The sequence below is a fragment of the Cololabis saira genome, chromosome 8 (genome assembly GCF_033807715.1).
Source record: "Cololabis saira isolate AMF1-May2022 chromosome 8, fColSai1.1, whole genome shotgun sequence".
Lineage (NCBI taxonomy): Eukaryota > Metazoa > Chordata > Actinopteri > Beloniformes > Belonidae > Cololabis > Cololabis saira.
In genome coordinates, this window is record NC_084594.1 from 44,107,256 (window position 1) to 44,126,649 (window position 19,394).

The window sequence follows — 19,394 nt, forward strand, 5'->3', positions numbered from 1 at the left end:
TGTTTTGGTTTACGCCAGCTCAGAGCGGTCCGTAGCTCTGCCTGCTGATGCGCTTCAGCGTTTCTGATGCGTGGCCCGACGTTGACCTCCCCACAACTCTTCTTTTGCCTGCCTTCCAGTCAGAGCTCCGACATGGGCCGTTCTACTACGCCAAGCAGCCGACCTCGCTGGCCTCGGACCCGGTGGACGCGATCCCGCAGGACGGCAGGAACGACTTCTACTGCTGGCTGTGCCACCGCGAGGGCCAGGTGCTGTGCTGCGAGCTCTGCCCCCGCGTCTACCACGCCAAGTGCCTGAAGCTGCCTGCCGAGCCCGAGGGAGACTGGTTCTGTCCGGAGTGTGAGGTACTGGTCCTGGAACACGCTGCTTTTAAAAGGGCTACCAACAGTACTCGAGATGAGGGGGGATGAGGGGGGATGAGGGGGATGGCATCCCCCCCTGAAATAAATACGGTCCAAATCATCCCCCCAGTAAAACTGCCATCCCCCCTTTCCATCCCTTATGTCATTTCATCAATGAATGTGGTTTTACTGCTATTTCAACATTTAGAGTCATCACCAGAAAAATAACACCAGAAAAATAACTTATTTGACAATTTTCACCTGTTTCAAGTCAATTTTCACTTGAAATGAGTAGGAAAATCTGCCAGTGGGACAAGATTTATCTTCTTATTACAAGCAAAAAAATCTTGTTCCACTGGCAGATTTTTCTACTTATTTCAAGTGAAAATCTACTTGAAACAGGTGAAAATTGTTGTTTTTTTTTCCAGTGATGCGTCTTGTTTTAAGTGTAATGAGATTTTTTTTTTACTAAAATTAGACATTTGAACAAGAAATAAGACAAATATTCTTGTTAAGATTGTGAGTTTTTGCAGTGATCCATTTTACTTATCCTGTGAAGGACAGAGTCATATTGATAAGTTCAGAAAAGTGTTTTTTATTGTTGTGTTTTGATGTATTTGATGTAAGTCCAGTGGATATTTAAAGCTTACAGAAGGCTGCATTTAACTGCTGCTATGTCATTCCTGCAGTATTTCTGCAGGTGTTTTGGTCACTGCTATTATTTGTAATATATTATATTATTTGTAATCAGCACAAATTATCGGTCTCAGACAGTGAGTTCATTCAAAGTACAAGTCTGGAATTGTTCCATTACAAGACATAAATAACAACAGCACAAATGTCAGAATGTTGACATCTTCTATTCAGTGTTTCAACTACCAGAAAACAGAGTTCAGGGATGAAAAAAAGAGGAATCTTTATTAATTGGGAATGTTTTTAGATAAAGAAGCAGCCACAGGCTCCTCCCGGCTAGCACTCTGTTGCAGCATCAATCATAATAGATCTGTGGGGACTTTACACATCCTGAGCTCTGGACTCGGAGCTCCAGGACTGTGATTTTCCTTTTCTGTTTCAAATCTTTTTTATTATTTTTCACAATTAATATAAAAGTAACAATGATACAAAACAAAAACACCCCCCACTGAAGGTGTGCTGGTGCAGGTTCGTACAGGTACAATTTTGCATGCTATTGTGTTAAAAATTGTGTTATCTTACAAAACATACCGAAGAGAAAAAAGAAAGAGATCTTGGAATCTTGAGGTAGTACAGTGACCCCAGGATGGAGTCCCAGTGGTCAGCAGCTATTGGATGCCCTAGGTCCCATTGCTGCTTCCACCTGCCCGTGGTCCCCCACTCCCCTCTGGGCATCCCGCTGCTGCTTCCACCTGCTTGCGGTCCCCCACTCCCCTCTGGTCATCCCGCTGCTGCTTCCACCTGCCTGCGGTCCCCCACTCCCCTCTGGTCATCCCGCTGCTGCTTCCACCTGCCTGCGGTCCCCCACTCCCCTCTGGTCATCCCGTTGCTGCTTCCACCTGCCTGCGGTCCCCCACTCCCCTCTGGTCATCCCGTTGCTGCTTCCACCTGTCTGCGGTCCCCCGCTCCCCTCTGGTCATCCCGCTGCTGCTTCCACCTGCCTGTGGCCCCCCACCCCCCTCTGGTCATCCCACTGCTGCTTCCACCTGCCTGTGGCCCCCCACCCCCCTCTGGTCATCCCGCTGCTGCTTCCACCTGCCTGTGGCCCCCCACTCCCCTCTGGTCATCCCACTGCTGCTTCCACCTGCCTGCGGCCCCCCACCCCCCTCTGGTCATCCCGCTGCTGCTTCCACCTGCCTGCGGTCCCCCACCCCCCTCTGGGCATCCCGCTGCTGCTTCCACCTGCCTGCGGTCCCCCACCCCCCTCTGGGCATCCCGCTGCTGCTTCCACCTGCCTGCGGTCCCCCACCCCCCTCTGGTCATCCTGCTGCTGCTTCCACCTGCCTGCTGTGTGCTGCTGACGTCCCCGACCCCCAGTCTGGCCCTCGGCAGGAGGGTCCCCCCTTATGATCCAGGTCCTGGTCCAGGTTTCTTCCTCCTAAAGGGGAGTTTTTCTTGCCACTGTTTGGCTTAAGGCTTTTCTCCCACTAGGGGGGTTTTTACCTGCCATTGTTTATGTAATAATTGCTCGGGGGTTTATGTTCATGTTCTGGGTCTCTGGAAAGCGTCTAGAGACATCTGTTGTATTAGACGCTATACAAATAAAATTGAATTGAATTGAATTAGGTCCTGCTCCCACGCAGCCCTGGTCCTGTCCAGTAGCAAATACGGTATCATGGTGATATTATGGCACAATGTTGAGAGGGCGCCCTTCGCTACAGGATTAAATGAGAGAAAAGTGTCAATTGGGTTGGGGCTAGGTTTGTTGGGGAAACCTGGTAGAGTGGGACGGATGAAATCCCTGACCTATAAGTAACAGAGAAATTTTGTTTTGTTTTGGGCAAATTACATTTCTTTGAGAGTTCCTCAAAGCAGGAAAGTTATCTTTGAATAGGTCTGAGAATGAAGTGATGCCTTTCCTATGCCAGTCTATAAAGGAAGTATCATACTAAGAAGGGGTAAAAAAAATGGTTGGAGGCAATAGGACTGAGAATGGAAAATTCTGCGTATCCAAATGTTCTCCTAAATTGAGTCCACACCCTCAGAGTGGAACGTGTGACTGGGTTTTGTATTCGTTGGGGTATCGGATGGGTGAGTGGGGCACCGAGTAGTGCAGAAAGTCACAAGTTTTGCACAGAGTTAATAATAATTCACAAATGCACACATCGATCCACAAATGCACAGGACAAGATTCACAAATGCACAGGCCGATTCACACGTGCGTAGGACAAGATACACAAATGTATTTTTGATGCACACACAAATATAACCTGATTTACAAACGTTTTTTTGTCTGTGAGCTGCGCTGCATTTGTGTGTGACTTTTGAGACTCCTCTGACGTGACTCAATCCACAAATACGTTTTTTTTTAACACTGAAGGATTTGCAACCAATCAGATGTCTTCCTTTGTTTCAGCCAATCTCAAAAGTCACACGCAAATCCAGCGCAGCTCACAGACAAAAAACGTTTGTAAATCGGGTTATATTTATGTGTGCATCAAAAACACATTTGTGTACATTGTCCTACGCACGTGTGAATTGTTCTGTGCATTTGTGAATCGATCTGTGCATTTGTGAATTTTGTCCTGTGCATTTGTGAATCGGTCTGTGCATTTGGGAATTATGAGACTGTTCCAGCCCCATAGCAGCAGGCTTGGCTGGTGTGGTGTTGCTGGGATGGGAACACCTGCTCCCTCCAGGTTTGTTGTGACTGCACACATCTTCTTCCCTTTAGCTGTAGTTTTAAAAAAAAGTTCCTTTTGGTAAAAAGCAGCAGCCTTATATAATAACCTTAAACATGATGATTATGATCCTTTCTATGGCGACTCTAAAATAAGCAGTAAATCCCTCCTTTTCCCTTACTTGTTTACATCAAGTTGTTTTTTTTAATCACACCAAAGGCATGTTGGCAGACTTGAGACAAGCGTTTTAATTTAATCCCGTTTCACAAGAAATGTGCATCTGTACTGAGCCGTGAGCAGGGCCCTGACCAAATTGGGGCCCTAAGCGAAATGTTATTTGGAGGCCCCCCCCACCCTCAAACCTCTCCCCATCCCAAATGTATCATTGCTACAAAATTACCGTATAACAACATGCTATTTAACTTGACAACCCGTCAATAATAACAAATGTACGGTAGATAAAGTAGTTTGACTGTATGAGTCAAATTAGATAAAAAAAATAATCAACATGATATAATATAAATATTAAATAAAAAATGTAAAACTTAAATCAAATCAAATCAAATCAAATCAAACTTTATTTTTAAAGCACCTTTCATACAAAAAAATGTAACACAAAGTGCTTTTCATAAAACATAAACATAAAATGTATAAGTGCCCCCCCCCCCCCCTCCCCCTCCCCGCACACACACAGATAGACACACGCAGACACATGGTGCAGACATGGCTAGGCACAGAGGATCCAGGTGAGGAAACGGTAACAGGGAGCCGTCCACGCCAGGAGGTCTCATAGCCCGCAGCTAGAAGGGGGGGGGGGGGCCCACAGAGACCATCCCGGCCCGGACGGATAGAGGAGTCCACACCACAGCGGTGAAGCCGTGGTGCAGAGCTCCACCACCATCCAGGCCAGAACCATCCCCAGGACGACCCCCTGCAGGCCAGAGTCACTCCCAGCATGGAGGCTCCCCATGAGGAAACACTGGAGATAAAAGCTACAAGAAAACAGGATAAAATACACTAATAGAGTTTAAAAAGTATAACATAACGTAAAATCCTAAAAGTATGTCTAAAAAGCAAGACATTAAAAACTAAAGGACTAAGACAGTAAAATGTATAAAATAGACCATAAATAACGACTAAAATATTTAGATAAAACATTAAGATAAAACAATGAAAATAAATTATGATAAAAAAAAAAAAAAAAAAAAAAAAAAAAAAGATAAACTAACTATAAAACAGAGTAGTAAGATCCAATAAAAATAAGGGTGAGCATAAAAAATGTAAAAGAGTTAAATGAGTCAGTTAAAAGCCTGACTAAAGAGATGAGTCTTGAGCCTCTTTTTAAAAACATCAACAGTCTCTGCGGCCCTGAGGTTCTCCTGAGGTTCTCCGGGAGGCTGTTCCACAATCGGGGACCATAAAAACTGAATGCCGCCTCCCCGTGTGTCCTAGTTCTAACTTTTGGTATGGTTAAAAGGCCAGCACCGGAGGACCTCAGGGTCCGTGAGGGTTGATAGGGTAAAAGTAGTGCAGACAAATAAGAAGGCCCAAGACCATTAAGACACTTAAAAACTAGTAAAAGAACCTTAAAATCAACCCTGAAGCGCACGGGGAGCCAATGCAGCGATTTTAAAACAGGTGTAATGTGCTCCCGCCCTCTGGTCCTCGTCAGATAAACAAGTCACAAATAGCGATCAATTACTCACCAAAAGAAAGTTACGTCCACCACCTCAATCCCCCACAAAAACCTGAAAGCAGGTCTCAGGTCTGAAATCAGAGCTAAACAAGCACGTGTGCCTTTTACAGACGCACATCTATCTCATTAGAAATAGTCAAAATTTCTTAACAACATACATCGGTATAAAACCATAGCCAATTTATTATATATTGGCTAAAGTTTGTAGCTCATATACGACCTACTGGTCATGTGACCACTCTTTTTCAACAGAGGTGAATGCAGAGGGTGTTAACAAGGCGTTCAATAAATGTTCATCAGGGCTGCTGGAAAAAACAAAAACAGACAGATTCCTATCTGAGTGGCAGCTCAGGTGTTTGTGCTACAAAGTTTTATTTCAACAACATCCCCGCCTTCAAGTGAAGCGCGAGTTTCCTCGTGTTTTGCCTTTTTCCTCTCTTTCTCCTGATTTGTGATGTCTTTTGGATGAAAAGTTGAAATCTCTGCAAGAGCCTCCCTGCACCCTTCTGATTGGTCAGATTTCAGGAGCTGCCGATCATTGCATGGTCAGATTACTCACCATTCAGATCCTTTTTCTCCCCTTGCATGGTAGCACACATGTGCTACCATGCAAATGCGTCCCCCGTTGGAAGATGAGGCCCTACGGGAGGGCGGCCCTGGCCGTGAGGGTACCAAAACTGATCTATCTACATGAAATGTTAGTTTAATCAAAGAACAGCGGGTAGAGCGTCACGTGTGCCGTCCAATAAACGGGCGTAAACAAGGTCTCACTCTCTCTTGTTGTCTTTCAGAAAATAACGGTTGCTGAGTGCATCGAGACTCAGAGCAAGGCCATGATGATGCTGACTATCGACCAGGTCTCTTACTTACTAAAGTTTGCCCTGCAGAAGATGAAGCAACCAGGTGTAAGTGTTTTAGGGGAGGAACTGATAACGTCCTAATCATTTAAACATCGCTTTTAACGGTGCTGTCCCCTCTTTATTTCATTATTCATTTGTGGGCTAATCCTAATATACAAATACATATATATATACACACACACACACACACACACACACACACACACACACACACACACACACACACACACACACACACACACACACACACACACACACTGCAGTTCAAAACTTTTAGATGGCCTTTATTTTTCCAGTTTCTTTTATTTATTTAGATTTAAGAAGTTTGGACCTGCTCGAGGTTAAAAAGCTGCAAAAAGACAAACATCTTCACAGTTCAAATCTCCCAGTTCTTGTGATGAGTTCCAACCCCTCTGGATAAAAGCGCTGTTGAACAGATGTGGTCACCCCCTCTGCAGCATCACCTGGATGCTACTTTATCACAGGGATAGTTGCTTCTGAGGGAGGACCAAGATGGACAGAATTCAAAATAAAAGCAAGCCTCCATGGGGCCCAAGCCTCCGTGGGGCCCTAAGCAAAATGTGATTTTGGGGCCCTCTATTACTGCCAATAATACTGATTATTGATCATTCACACACCCACTATAAACGTATTTCATGTTCTTTCCTGTCATTACAAATACACTTGTAAAACTAGATGGAAGAACTTTTTATTGTAGTTAGATTGTAATCCACAGTGATTTAAACCATGGAAGCAGAAAACAGATTAACAAACTTGCAGAAAAATCTTTCAATTAATATTGATCAAAGTCAGCAACTGCCCCTACTGGCCACACAGAGAAGCAACAGGTCAAAGGTCAAAGGTCACAGTTGCAGCAGTGTTGTTTCCATCATCCTACTGTCAGCCTGGCAGGTTTTTACCATCTATGGTTTTTAATCTGAAATGGAGCAAATTCAGCTACAAGAGCGGCCTGGGGTTGATTTACACTTAATATTTAAAGTGATGTAGTACTAAGTGTGATACTGCGTGTCATCTACAGCAGGGGTGTACAAAGTCGGTCCTCGAGGGCCGATGTCCTGCATGTTTTAGATGTCTCCTTGCATCAACACACCTGATTCAAATTACTGGTCGTCACCAGCTTGTCATCAAGGTCTGGACAACTCTGTTGGTGACACAGCTACTTTTATCACGGTGTGCAGAAGCAAGGAAACATCTAAAACCTGCAGGACACCGGCCCTCGAGGACCCACTTTGGACACCCCTGATCTACAGTGTAGGCCTACTAAAAGAAACAAAATAATCAAACAGATAATTTATAAACCATTTACTGTAAACACGTGATCTACTTTATTTTTTTATTTTTTAACTCTATGGGGCCCCCTAGTGGTCACGGGGCCCTAAGCAGCCGCTTAGTTGGCTTATGCCTTGGGCCGGCTCTGCCTTGGGCGGGAAAGTGACCCGGAACACCCGTCAGCGCGGTGAGGGTTGATGACGGAAGTCCGAGTCCGGGCCTGAGCTCCGGCCGGCTGGTCTGGGATGAGGTGGGAGGAAGGGACAGAAGTGCAGGCCCCTGGGGCCGCACGTTGGGAGGGACTGCTGCACCAGAACACCCGCTTCAACACAGCATTTAAACTTGTAAACGTCATCTGAAATTTTGGAGAACAAGATATTTCCCTGATTTCTTTTTTTACTTCCCAGTTTTTCAATTAGGCAAGGCGAGTTTATTTGTATAGAACAATTCAACACAAGGTAATTCAAAATGCTTTAGATCAACATTAAAAGCGGCAAGACACAATTAAACAGTAAATAACAAATAAAATGATAAGAAAAGAGGTAAAATAATAGAAAGCACAAGTTGTTAAAAAGTAAGGGCAGTAGATCCAGCAGGTACATCTCATTCTTACAACGGCAAGAATTACGTTTCTATACGGTCAAAACGTACAAAGACCGGGTCAAATACAGTATTACAAAAGTAATCTGTAACAATTCGTACGGTAAATTAAATTTAATTTGACAATTCTATGTCACAATGCCTGTTTCCAGGTCTTATTTCACACAACTGAGTAGAATTATGTTTCTATACGGTCAAAACCTACAAAGACCGGGTCAAATACAGTTTAGTTTAGTTTTTCGTTTATTTCGAACATGTATAAAAAAAACAAGAAAAAAGGTAAGAAAACAAATACAGGTTCATTCCACCACATAAAGAACAAAAAACAACATCAAAACAAATATTTCAAGTTACATGTTTGAAAAGGAGTGGGAGGAAGTATAAACTTATTTAATCCCACCCCTTCCACAACTAAACATAAATTATATGTCTGTATTTATTTTTTATGCTATACACTAATTTGTATAAATGTATATCATTTTTACAAAAATAACCTGTTTAATACAAGATGTAAGCTCTATCATAAACATAATATAACTATGATATAAATATAATACGTATATCTAAGTATATAAACATACAAAGACGAAATAGCAGAACACACACAGGTGGTGATCTTTAAACACAGTCTTCACTTTTATACCTCAAATAAACCATTCCTTTATATTTCCAATTGTTTTATGTTTGTACATTCTTTTCACTCCAAATTCAAACCATTCCACAGTTTAAATCCACAAACTGATACACAAAAACTTATTTTTGTTGTACAGACAGATAAAGATTTGAAGTTTAGATTACCCCTTAAATTATAACCCCCTTTCCTCCCAAAGAATAATTTCTGAATGTACAGGACTGTCTCGGAAAATTAGAATATTGTGATAAAGTCCTTTTATTTTCTGTAATGCAAAAATGTCATACATTCTGAATTCATTACAAATCAACTGAAATATTGCAAGCCTTTTATTATTTTAATATTGCTGATCATGGCTTACAGCTTAAGAAAACTCAAATATCCTATCTCAAAAAATTAGAATATTCTGGGAATCTTAAACTGTAAGTCATAATCAGCAATATTAAAATAATAAAAGTCTTGCAATATTTCAGTTGATTTGTAATGAATCCAGAATGTATGACATTTTTGTTTTTTTAATTGCATTACAGAAAATAAAGAACTTCATCACAATATTCTAATTTTCTGAGACAGTCCTTTAAGTTGATTTTTTTTGCCGTTTATTCAACACGTCCCACAATCCCACTGAGAAATTTAACCATGTAAACTGCAACTGAAACTGGAAACATGTATGTTTTCTAAAAGTTTTGACCTCACACACATAAATCCTACAAACACACATGAATCCTACAAGCACACACACACACATGTATGTATATGTGTATGTATGCGCGCACCCTGAGCTGTGCCACATGGGGACTGCAGCATGATCCACTAATGATTTGCATGTGCAGAATGTTTTTGATGACAGAACCGACGGCCACCGTACTTTTGTCATAGTGGCCCGTCGTGGCTGGAAATAAAGCTGCTAGCTGGTGGTGAGGATACAGCTGCCCCTCTCACTCTCTTTCAGGACCATCCTCGCTTGTCATCTCGCACCCCCCATGCAGCTTCCACACAGAGAAAGACTTTTAATTGGGTAATCAATTACATCACTAACAAGACCCCGTCATGATTTTCCTCCTTCACTGTTTTCCTTCCCTCCTCTTTTCTGAGGAGGTTTTTTTTAGAAGTGTGCTGGCATGTTGGTGGGCGGCATGAGGGACGCTTGTGTGGCGGCTCCGTCCCTCCCGTTTGTTTACCTTCCCTCTCTTTTTCTGACGATGTCGTCTGACAGACCGAACCCTTCCAGAAACCCGTGTCTCTCGACCAGCATCCTGATTACGCAGAGTACATCTTTCATCCCATGGATCTCTGCACACTTGAGAAGGTAAAGTCAGAGCTGATGCAGGTTCACGGCATTCAGTGCTACGTCCAACACAGGATTATATATACTTTTGTCTCTTTTCTTTCCCCCCCTTTCCACTACAGAATATCAAAAAGAAGATGTACGGCTGCACCGAGGCCTTTTTGGCAGATGTCAAGTGGATCTTACACAACTGTATCATATACAACGGCGGTATGTTGCTTATCGTACTAAAAACATGGACATATAATACTGAATATTAAGAAATACTCTTGAACGGCTGGTAATACTCATAGTAATAGTCTCAGAAAAATTAGAATAATGTGATAAAGTTCTTCATTTTCTGTAATGCAATTAAAAAAACAAAAATGTCATACATTCTGGATTCATTATAAATCAACTGAAATATTGCAAACCTTTTATTATTTTAATATTGCTGATTATGGCTTACAGTTTAAGATTAAGATTCCCAGAATATTCTAATTTTTTGAGATAGGATATTTGAGTTTTCTTAAGCTGTAAGCCATGATCAGCAATATTAAAATAATAAAAGGCTTGCAATATTTCAGTTGATTTGTAATGAATCCAGAATGTATGACATTTTTGTTTTTTTAATTGCATTACAGAAAATAAAGGACTTTATCACAATATTCTAATTTTCTGAGACAGTCCCGTATATAACGATTTGATTCAGCAAGATGGAAAGACATAGAGAATTCAATTACAGAGGAGATACCGATAACAACGATGATAGCAGACAATGAATTACAAAACAGAATTGTAAATAAAGATAATCCTTGGTGAAACACATTATTTAAAACCTGGCAGGATATAGTAAAACTATGCAGAGTAGGAGACTCATCCAAACTGTTACGTTGGTGCGCTTACGACACAGATTTTGCTCCAAATCGCACAGATAATAGGTTTAAAAATTGGATTGCAAAAGGCCTAACTAACTACTACTCATTTGTTCACAAGGGGATATTCCAGAGCTTCAACTCCTTACAGAAAAAACATGGCCTGAAACGAAATGATTTCTACAGATACCTTCAGGTTCCAAATTATTTTAATCATAACTTGAATATAGCTTTAAAAGCTGGAGAGACAGGAATTATGAAAATAATCCTGTCAGCATTTGACTCTACTACATGCAACAAGATAATTTCCAGATTGTACAAGGAGATTCTCCAGTCCAAACCAGAAAATACAATATACATAAGAGAAGTGGGAGAAGGAGGGAAAATGAATTATTACAGAGGAAGGCTGGAGTAAAATTTGTCAAGTACAATGGAATTCAACTAACTCATCTACATGGCGAGAATTCTGTTGGAAAAACATTGTAAGGTTTTTTTATTCAACCTCTACAAAAGCGACACCAGGGAAGCAGTAATGATTGCTGGAGAAAGTGTGGGACTCAGGAAGCCAATCACTTCCATGGATTTTGGGATTGCAAGGTTATTGTAACCTATTGGGGGGAAATTCACAAACGCATTAATAATATATTTGGAGTCAAAATTCCTTACCGGTTTGATACTCTATATATGGGTGACATCCAATGTGAGGGGTGGAATAACAAAGATAAGAAACTGCTACGGATACTCCTTGCAGCGAGCAAAAAAGCTGTTACAAGGAGGTGGTTAAAACCTGAATCCCCCTCTATACATGAATATATAGGAATAATGTATGAAATATATGGAATGGAAAAGTTGTCATTCTCTCTAAAAATCGAGAAGGAGAAATGTTACCAGATGTGTCTTAGTGGACTGAGTACGTAAAACCTATTACGTCTGACTTTTGCTAACTTGACAAAAATAAAGAGTGGGATCAAAATGTGTTTTGTAATATAATATATTGATATAATCTACAGCACGATCTTTACTCATTCTCCTTTGTGTGTAGTTTTCTGTATTTAAAATTTAAGATGAGAAGCTTTCCATGTTCCATGTAAATATTTTATAAAGAAAATTCTGGGAAGAGCCAGCAGGCAAATTGGACATCAGAAGTTCTACAAAATGTCATGCCAATGTTACTTGAAGTGTTTTTGACGCTATGTAAATCTGCATCTGTGAAATCAAGGCTTTTCCAAATAAAAAAAAACGTTCACAGCTATCAATAATGCGGCAGGAAATGCCTTTTTGTTTTTCAGGTAATCACAAACTCACAGCAACGGCTAAAGTGATAGTGAAAATCTGTGAACACGAGGTAAGCCATCCCTCTGTGGTTCCTCTGCCCGACGGCCACCAGCTGCTGGTGTCATTGTCTGATTTTCTTTTTCCCTCTCAGATGAATGAGATCGAGGTTTGTCCTGAGTGCTATCTGTCCGCCTGCCAGAAGAGAGACAACTGGTTCTGTGAGCCTTGCGTAAGATTTTCTGAATTCCCCCGAACCGTCTCTTCTCGATCTTGATATCTCATCCGTTTCAGTCCCAGAGCAGCAGAGCTTCACGGTCCCGGTGTTTCCCTGTGTGTCTGCAGAGCAACCCGCACCCTCTTGTGTGGGCCAAACTCAAAGGATTTCCATTCTGGCCGGCGAAAGCGCTGCGGGACAAAGACGGACAGGTGGACGCCCGCTTCTTCGGCCAGCATGACAGGTACACACCGCCTGCTCAATTTCAATTCAACTCAATTTTATTTATATAGCGTCTATTACAACAGAAGTTGTCTCCAGGATCTTTCCAGAGACCCAGAACATGACCCCCGAGCAATTATTACATAAACATAACATAAACAATGGCAGGTAAAATATCCCCTAGTGAGAGAAACACCTTAAACCAAACAGTGGCAAGGAAAAACTTCCATTTATGAGGGAAGAAACCTGAACCAGGATATCAGCAAGCATATACCAGACATCCACACAGACAGCTGGAAGCAGCAGTGGGATGATCAGAGGGGGGACTGCAGGTCATCATGCAGCTCCTGAAGCTCTGGCCTGCATACATGCACAAAAGAGGAAAAAAGGGGGCAGACTAGCACAACAAACTACAAGAACGATTGACAAAAATGATGGCTATGAGATACTTAGAATTAATAAAAAATGGAAAAGTAGAGGAGAAGAAGGGTGAGGGGCACCGCCCAGTGGATCATGTTGGTGCCCCCCTGCAGCAGAGGCCTATAGCAACATATCTACCACCAAGCTATGTTTGAGACTAACTATTATAGTCTTGTTCTATAGCTGCAGCTATGACTACTGACTCTAACACACTAGAGTTTACACTAATTAGAGGTTTACTAACACTAACTAAAGGTTTACTAAACACTAACTAAAGGTTTACTAATGCTCACTAGAGGTTTACTAAACACTAACTAGAGGTTAACTGAACACTAACTAGAGGTTTACTAAACACTAACTAGAGGTTTACTAAACACTAACTAGAGGTTTACTAACACTAACTAGAGGTTTACTAAACACTAACTAGAGGTTTACTAACACTAACTAGAGGTTTACTGACACTAACTAGAGGTTTACTAAACACTAACTAGAGGTTTACTAACAATAACTAGAGGTTTACTAAACACTAACTAGAGGTTTACTAACAACAACTAGAGGTTTACTAACAATAACTAGAGGTTTACTAAACACCAACTAGAGGTTTACTAACACTAACTAGAGGTTTACTAAACACTAACTAGAGGTTTACTAAACACTAACTAGAGGTTTACTAAACACTAACTAGAGGTTTACTAAACACTAACTAGAGGTTTACTAACACTAACTAGAGGTTTACTGACACTAACTAGAGGTTTACTAAACACTAACTAGAGGTTTACTAACAATAACTAGAGGTTTACTAAACACTAACTAGAGGTTTACTAACAATAACTAGAGGTTTACTAACAATAACTAGAGGTTTACTAAACACCAACTAGAGGTTTACTAACACTAACTAGAGGTTTACTAAACACTAACTAGAGGTTTACTAAACACTAACTAGAGGTTTACTAAACACTAACTAGATGTTAACTAACACTAACTAGAGGTTTACTGACACTAACTAGAGGTTTACTAAACACTAACTAGAGGTTTACTAACATTAACTAGAGGTTTACTAAACACTAACTAGAGGTTTACTAACACTAACTAGAGGTTTACTAAACACTAACTAGATGTTAACTAACACTAACTAGAGGTTTATCGACACTAACTAGAGGTTTACTAACATTAACTAGAGGTTTACTAACACTAACTAGAGGTTTACTGACACTAACTAGAGGTTTACTAACACTAACTAGAGGTTTATCGACACTAACTAGAGGTTTACTAACATTAACTAGAGGTTTACTAACACTAACTAGAGGTTTACTGACACTAACTAGAGGTTTACTAACACTAACTAGAGGTTTACTGACACTAACTAGAGGTTTACTAATACTAACTAGAGGTTTACTGACACTAACTAGAGGTTTACTAACACTAACTAGAGGTTTACTGACACTAACTAGAGGTTTACTAACACTAACTAGAGGTTTACTGACACTAACTAGAGGTTTACTAATACTAACTAGAGGTTTACTAACGCTCACTAGAGGTTTACTAACACTAACTAGAGGTTTACTGACACTAACTAGAGGTTTACTAACACTAACTAGAGGTTTACTGACACTAACTAGAGGTTTACTAAACACTAACTAGAGATGTTACTAAACACTAAGTAGAGATATTACTAAACACTAACTAGAGGTTTACTAAACACTAACTAAAGGTTTACTAACACTAACTAGAGGTTTACTAACAATAACTAGAGGTTTACTAACAATAACTAGAGGTTTACTAAACACTAACTAGAGGTTTACTAACACTAACTAGAGGTTTACTAAACACTAACTAGAGGTTTACTAAACACTAACTAGAGGTTTACTAACACTAACTAGAGGTTTACTAAACACTAACTAGAGATATTACTAAACACTAAGTAGAGATATTACTAAACACTAACTAGAGGTTTACTAACACTAACTAAAGGTTTACTAAACACTAACTAGAGGTTTACTAACACTAACTAGAGGTTTACTGACACTAACTAGAGGTTTACTAACACTAACTAGAGGTTTACTGACACTAACTAGAGGTTTACTAATACTAACTAGAGGTTTACTAACGCTCACTAGAGGTTTACTAACACTAACTAGAGGTTTACTGACACTAACTAGAGGTTTACTAACACTAACTAGAGGTTTACTGACACTAACTAGAGGTTTACTAAACACTAACTAGAGATGTTACTAAACACTAAGTAGAGATATTACTAAACACTAACTAGAGGTTTACTAAACACTAACTAAAGGTTTACTAACACTAACTAGAGGTTTACTAACAATAACTAGAGGTTTACTAACAATAACTAGAGGTTTACTAAACACTAACTAGAGGTTTACTAACACTAACTAGAGGTTTACTAAACACTAACTAGAGGTTTACTAAACACTAACTAGAGGTTTACTAACACTAACTAGAGGTTTACTAAACACTAACTAGAGATATTACTAAACACTAAGTAGAGATATTACTAAACACTAACTAGAGGTTTACTAACACTAACTAAAGGTTTACTAAACACTAACTAGAGGTTTACTAACACTAACTAGAGGTTTACTAACACTAACTAGAGGTTTACTAAACACTAACTAGAGGTTTACTAACACTAACTAAAGGTTTACTGAACACTAACTAGAGGTTTACTAACACTAACTAGAGGTTTACTAAACACTAACTAGAGGTTTACTAACACTAACTAGAGGTTTACTAAACACTAACTAGAGGTTTACTAACACTAACTAGAGGTTTACTAACACTAACTAGACTTTTAAGTTTGGTTTTAAAGCAGTGGCCTCTATTCAGTCAAAGCTAAGGTATGGCAAAGTTACGAGTCACAGAACTTAACTACAGTATCAATCAACACGTCCAGCAAATACTCATCACACAAATCTGCTATGTAGCTTATCTGCGTGGTCAAGAAAATTTGAACTTTTTCAAATGCAGTCTCACTAACATCCTGCTAACATAACTACAAACACTACACTTTAACAACGTGATGATCAATTCAGGCAATGCGCATTTACGCAATACGCATCCATTTTTGGCACCATGGACAGCAAGCAGCAGAGTTAGAGAGCAGAAACAGCGTATCTGACAAATGCAATTTAACTCATTCTGTTCACTTCATTCACTGTCAGTGCAACAATATCACGTGGACATGGAGTGGCTAACAGCCTTGTTAATAGCCTGACTCCCTCCGCTGCTGGGGCAACATTGGACCCATCACTTGCCTTCTTTTTTTTGAAAAAAAAAAAATTTGCAGGGTTACCTGCTTCCTTTTCATTTTTGTAAGTTAGTAACACTGCAAAGAGCGCTAAAAACGAGATTGACCTAGCGACCACTGTCGTCAGGGGCGCTGGGACATATCACATTTCAAGATATGAGGGGGAGGATACAAATGTTGGGAAAGATAATACCTAGTGAAATCCATCATGTTGTTCTGACTTAAATTTGTAGTTATTTTATATGTATTAAATAATAGAATAATCAATACAAATAGACACAGAGTAAATGTCCATCCATCCATAGATAATGGATGGATGGACATTTACATTTTCCCCTGAAGCCAAGGTGTGGCAGCTGCCATACCTTGCCATACCCAATTTTAAAATACCCTGTTTTAAAAGTGGAGGTGGTGTCGGCCTCCTTAACCCAGATTGGAAGTTGGTTCCATGATCACTTGAGCACGACAGGAAGAGGCCAGGCTGGTGCTGTCAGGCTGGTGCTGTCAGGCTGGTGCTGTCAGGCAGGTGCTGTCAGGCTGCTGACGCTGCGTGTGTTTCCCCTGCAGGGCCTGGGTTCCTCTCAACAACTGCTACCTCATGTCCAAAGAGATCCCGTTCTCCGTGAAGAAGACCAAGAGCATCTTCAACAGCGCCATGCAGGAAATGGAGGTGTACGTGGAGAACATGAAGAAGAAGTTTGGAGTGTTTAACTATGCCTCCTTCAGGACCCCTTATACCCCCGACAATGACTTCCAGATGCTCCTGGACCCGTCCAACCCCTCGTCCTCACCTATCAAAGCTGACAAACAGGAGAAAATCAAGCTGAGCTTCGACATGACCGCGTTGCCCAAGATGGCGGTGGCCAGGACCGTGCTGTCTGCGGCCGCGGTGGCGGGGGGGGCAGCGGCACCGCGGCCCTCCAGCGACATGCCCTGCTCCCCCATGAGCACCAACTCCTCTGCTCATACCGGTTCTGACGCGGAGCAGGAACCGGCAGACAAGTCCCAGGGCAAAGCAGCCAACAGCCAGTACAGTACAGAGGAAGAGTCCACGGACTGCACAGGTGCCCAAACATACGCATCCATAACCCCTCTTTAAATTCAGGAGAGCTTGGAGCAGGTTTTCACCGTCCTTGATCTGCTTTTGCAGCCAATTCCCTGGACAGTCCCAAAGCGGTCCAGTCTCAGGCTGCCGGCGCCGGCAAGCAGGAGAAGGCGCCGCAGACGGGAAGAATCCTCAACCTCAATCTCGGTGAGGATTCTCTGCCTTTTCATTGGTTTACAAACACATGTGTTGGCATCATTCCACTGAAGAAAAGCCCACAACTACGTGAGTCGGACAAAAGTAATAATATATAATAATTTACTAAACATTGATTCCTGGAACTCGGACATTGCTTTTGAGTCGAAACGAAATTGTTGAAAAAAAGATGTAATAAAACTGACGTGGACAGAGAGCTCAACTCAATCTTCAGTTTAACAACCTTTTCATCAATGACTTCAGTCCAGAGATGAGTGTCCTCTCACTGAGACTCGTCCACCTGTAGACAGGTGTTCTGATCCTCATGAACACTTGTCCACCTGTAGACAAGTGTTCTGGTCCTCATGAACATTCGTCCACCCGCAGACAGCTGTTCTGGTCCTCATGAACACTTGTCCACCCGCAGACAAGTGTTCTGGTCCTCATGAACATTCGTCCACCCGCAGACAGCTGTTCTGGTCCTCATGAACACTTGTCCACCTGCAGACAGGTACAGTTCATCCAAGTGAGGGCCGCTGCAGCGTGGCGCTCGAACTCGAAGTCCGTGTCAGGGGGGGCTGATGATAAGAGGGGAGCCAGGGAAGGCGTTGAAGATGGGGGGCGGGGGGTGTGGTTATCAGCAAGTGTGTGTGTGTGTGTGTGTGGGCGGTAAGTCTGTGAAAACTTCGCTCCAGAGCTGCTCTCAGCCATTGTTCTTGATCTTATCAGACGGCCCGGTACAGTTCTGAAAACAAGTCCACAGATGTTTTGTCGTGGGTGAGGGGGAGGGTTAAGTGGGGGGGCAGAGTCATCTTGTTTACATTCCTCCAGGGAGATTGTGACGGAGAGGCCTGCCAAGCCGCTCTATTAAGGGCAAATTATAGAATCAACAATTTCTTGAAGCAGGCAGCCTCAGTAATTTTCTGTCTGCCTTTCAGTCTCTGGTTCATCAATGCAACTCCAATCAGACGAATTTGTGGTCACTTCCTGCCAAGCCGAGCTTCCAACTTCTCCAAGGTGTTGTCAATCTTGCCAATGAGCTCAAACACCGCCGCTAACCTGCGATTCTGTTCGAGAATCGCATCTAGCTTATGGCTCTGCTCCCCCAGCGTCAGAGTCTGAGCATTGGTCGCTTTGCTTGACCCCTCAGCCACGTCCGGCAGCTTTGAGAGAGCCAAAACAGCTGTCAACGTATTACGCGTTGGTCGATACACAAGTAATCCCCCTCCTCCGATCAAGGGGATGGTCAGGAGAAATCCTGCTATCATAATTCCAATTATGAAGGCGTCTTCAACATCCTCGACAGACAGAATTTTGAGGCACAAAGGCTTGCAATTCTTGTAAGAATCCATTGTGTATCCAGAAAAGAATGTCCCGTCGGGGCAAGAGGGCTCCCTTACCCCCTGGCTTATTGTCGCAAAAATTTGGTCAATTGTGCTGAGAGACCAGTTAATCAATTCCATGTTGTAGGGTTGTAGAGTTTTCGGAGGAGTGAAAAAGAGAGACTCTGAAGACGAAACAGACAAAGCAGTAGCAGGGAAGGTTGATAAGGTTGGAGAGGAGCAGAAAAAGCGTCCGCCTTTGCTGAGAGCCGGAATCATAATGAACACTTGTCCACCTGTAGACAGGTGTTCTGGTCCTCATGAACACTTGTCCACCTGTAGACAGGTGTTCTGGTCCTCATGAACACTTGTCCACCTGCAGACAGGTGTTCTGGTCCTCATGAACACTTGTCCACCTGTAGACAGGTGTTCTGGTCCTCATGTCCACCTGTAGACAGGTGTTCTGGTCCTCATGAACACTTGTCCACCTGTAGACAGGTGTTCTGGTCCTCATGAACACTTGTCCACCTGTAGACAGGTGTTCTGGTCCTCATGGACA

At 41.9% G+C, this 19,394-nt stretch overlaps 1 protein-coding gene across 6 annotated transcripts in view; it reads left to right on the forward strand.

Annotated features, from left to right (window-relative positions):
* LOC133449002 (MYND-type zinc finger-containing chromatin reader ZMYND8-like) overlaps nucleotides 1–19,394 on the forward strand; it is a 56,658-nt gene that overhangs the window by 22,141 nt on the left and 15,123 nt on the right. For 5 of the 6 annotated variants that reach the window (XR_009782992.1, XM_061728063.1, XM_061728066.1 and 2 more), the window contains exons 4-13: nucleotides 120–344; nucleotides 6,143–6,256; nucleotides 9,685–9,750; nucleotides 9,949–10,041; nucleotides 10,143–10,230; nucleotides 12,164–12,219; nucleotides 12,301–12,378; nucleotides 12,492–12,607; nucleotides 16,841–17,337; nucleotides 17,424–17,525. Coding sequence is in view for 5 of the 6 variants with exons in the window: in XM_061728063.1 (XP_061584047.1) it covers nucleotides 120–344; nucleotides 6,143–6,256; nucleotides 9,685–9,750; nucleotides 9,949–10,041; nucleotides 10,143–10,230; nucleotides 12,164–12,219; nucleotides 12,301–12,378; nucleotides 12,492–12,607; nucleotides 16,841–17,337; nucleotides 17,424–17,525 (1,435 nt within the window). In the remaining variant the exon portion in view is untranslated. The remainder of the gene's footprint in view (nucleotides 1–119; nucleotides 345–6,142; nucleotides 6,257–9,684; nucleotides 9,751–9,948; nucleotides 10,042–10,142; nucleotides 10,231–12,163; nucleotides 12,220–12,300; nucleotides 12,379–12,491; nucleotides 12,608–16,840; nucleotides 17,338–17,423; nucleotides 17,526–19,394) is intronic. The other variant, XM_061728064.1, reaches the window with a different exon arrangement.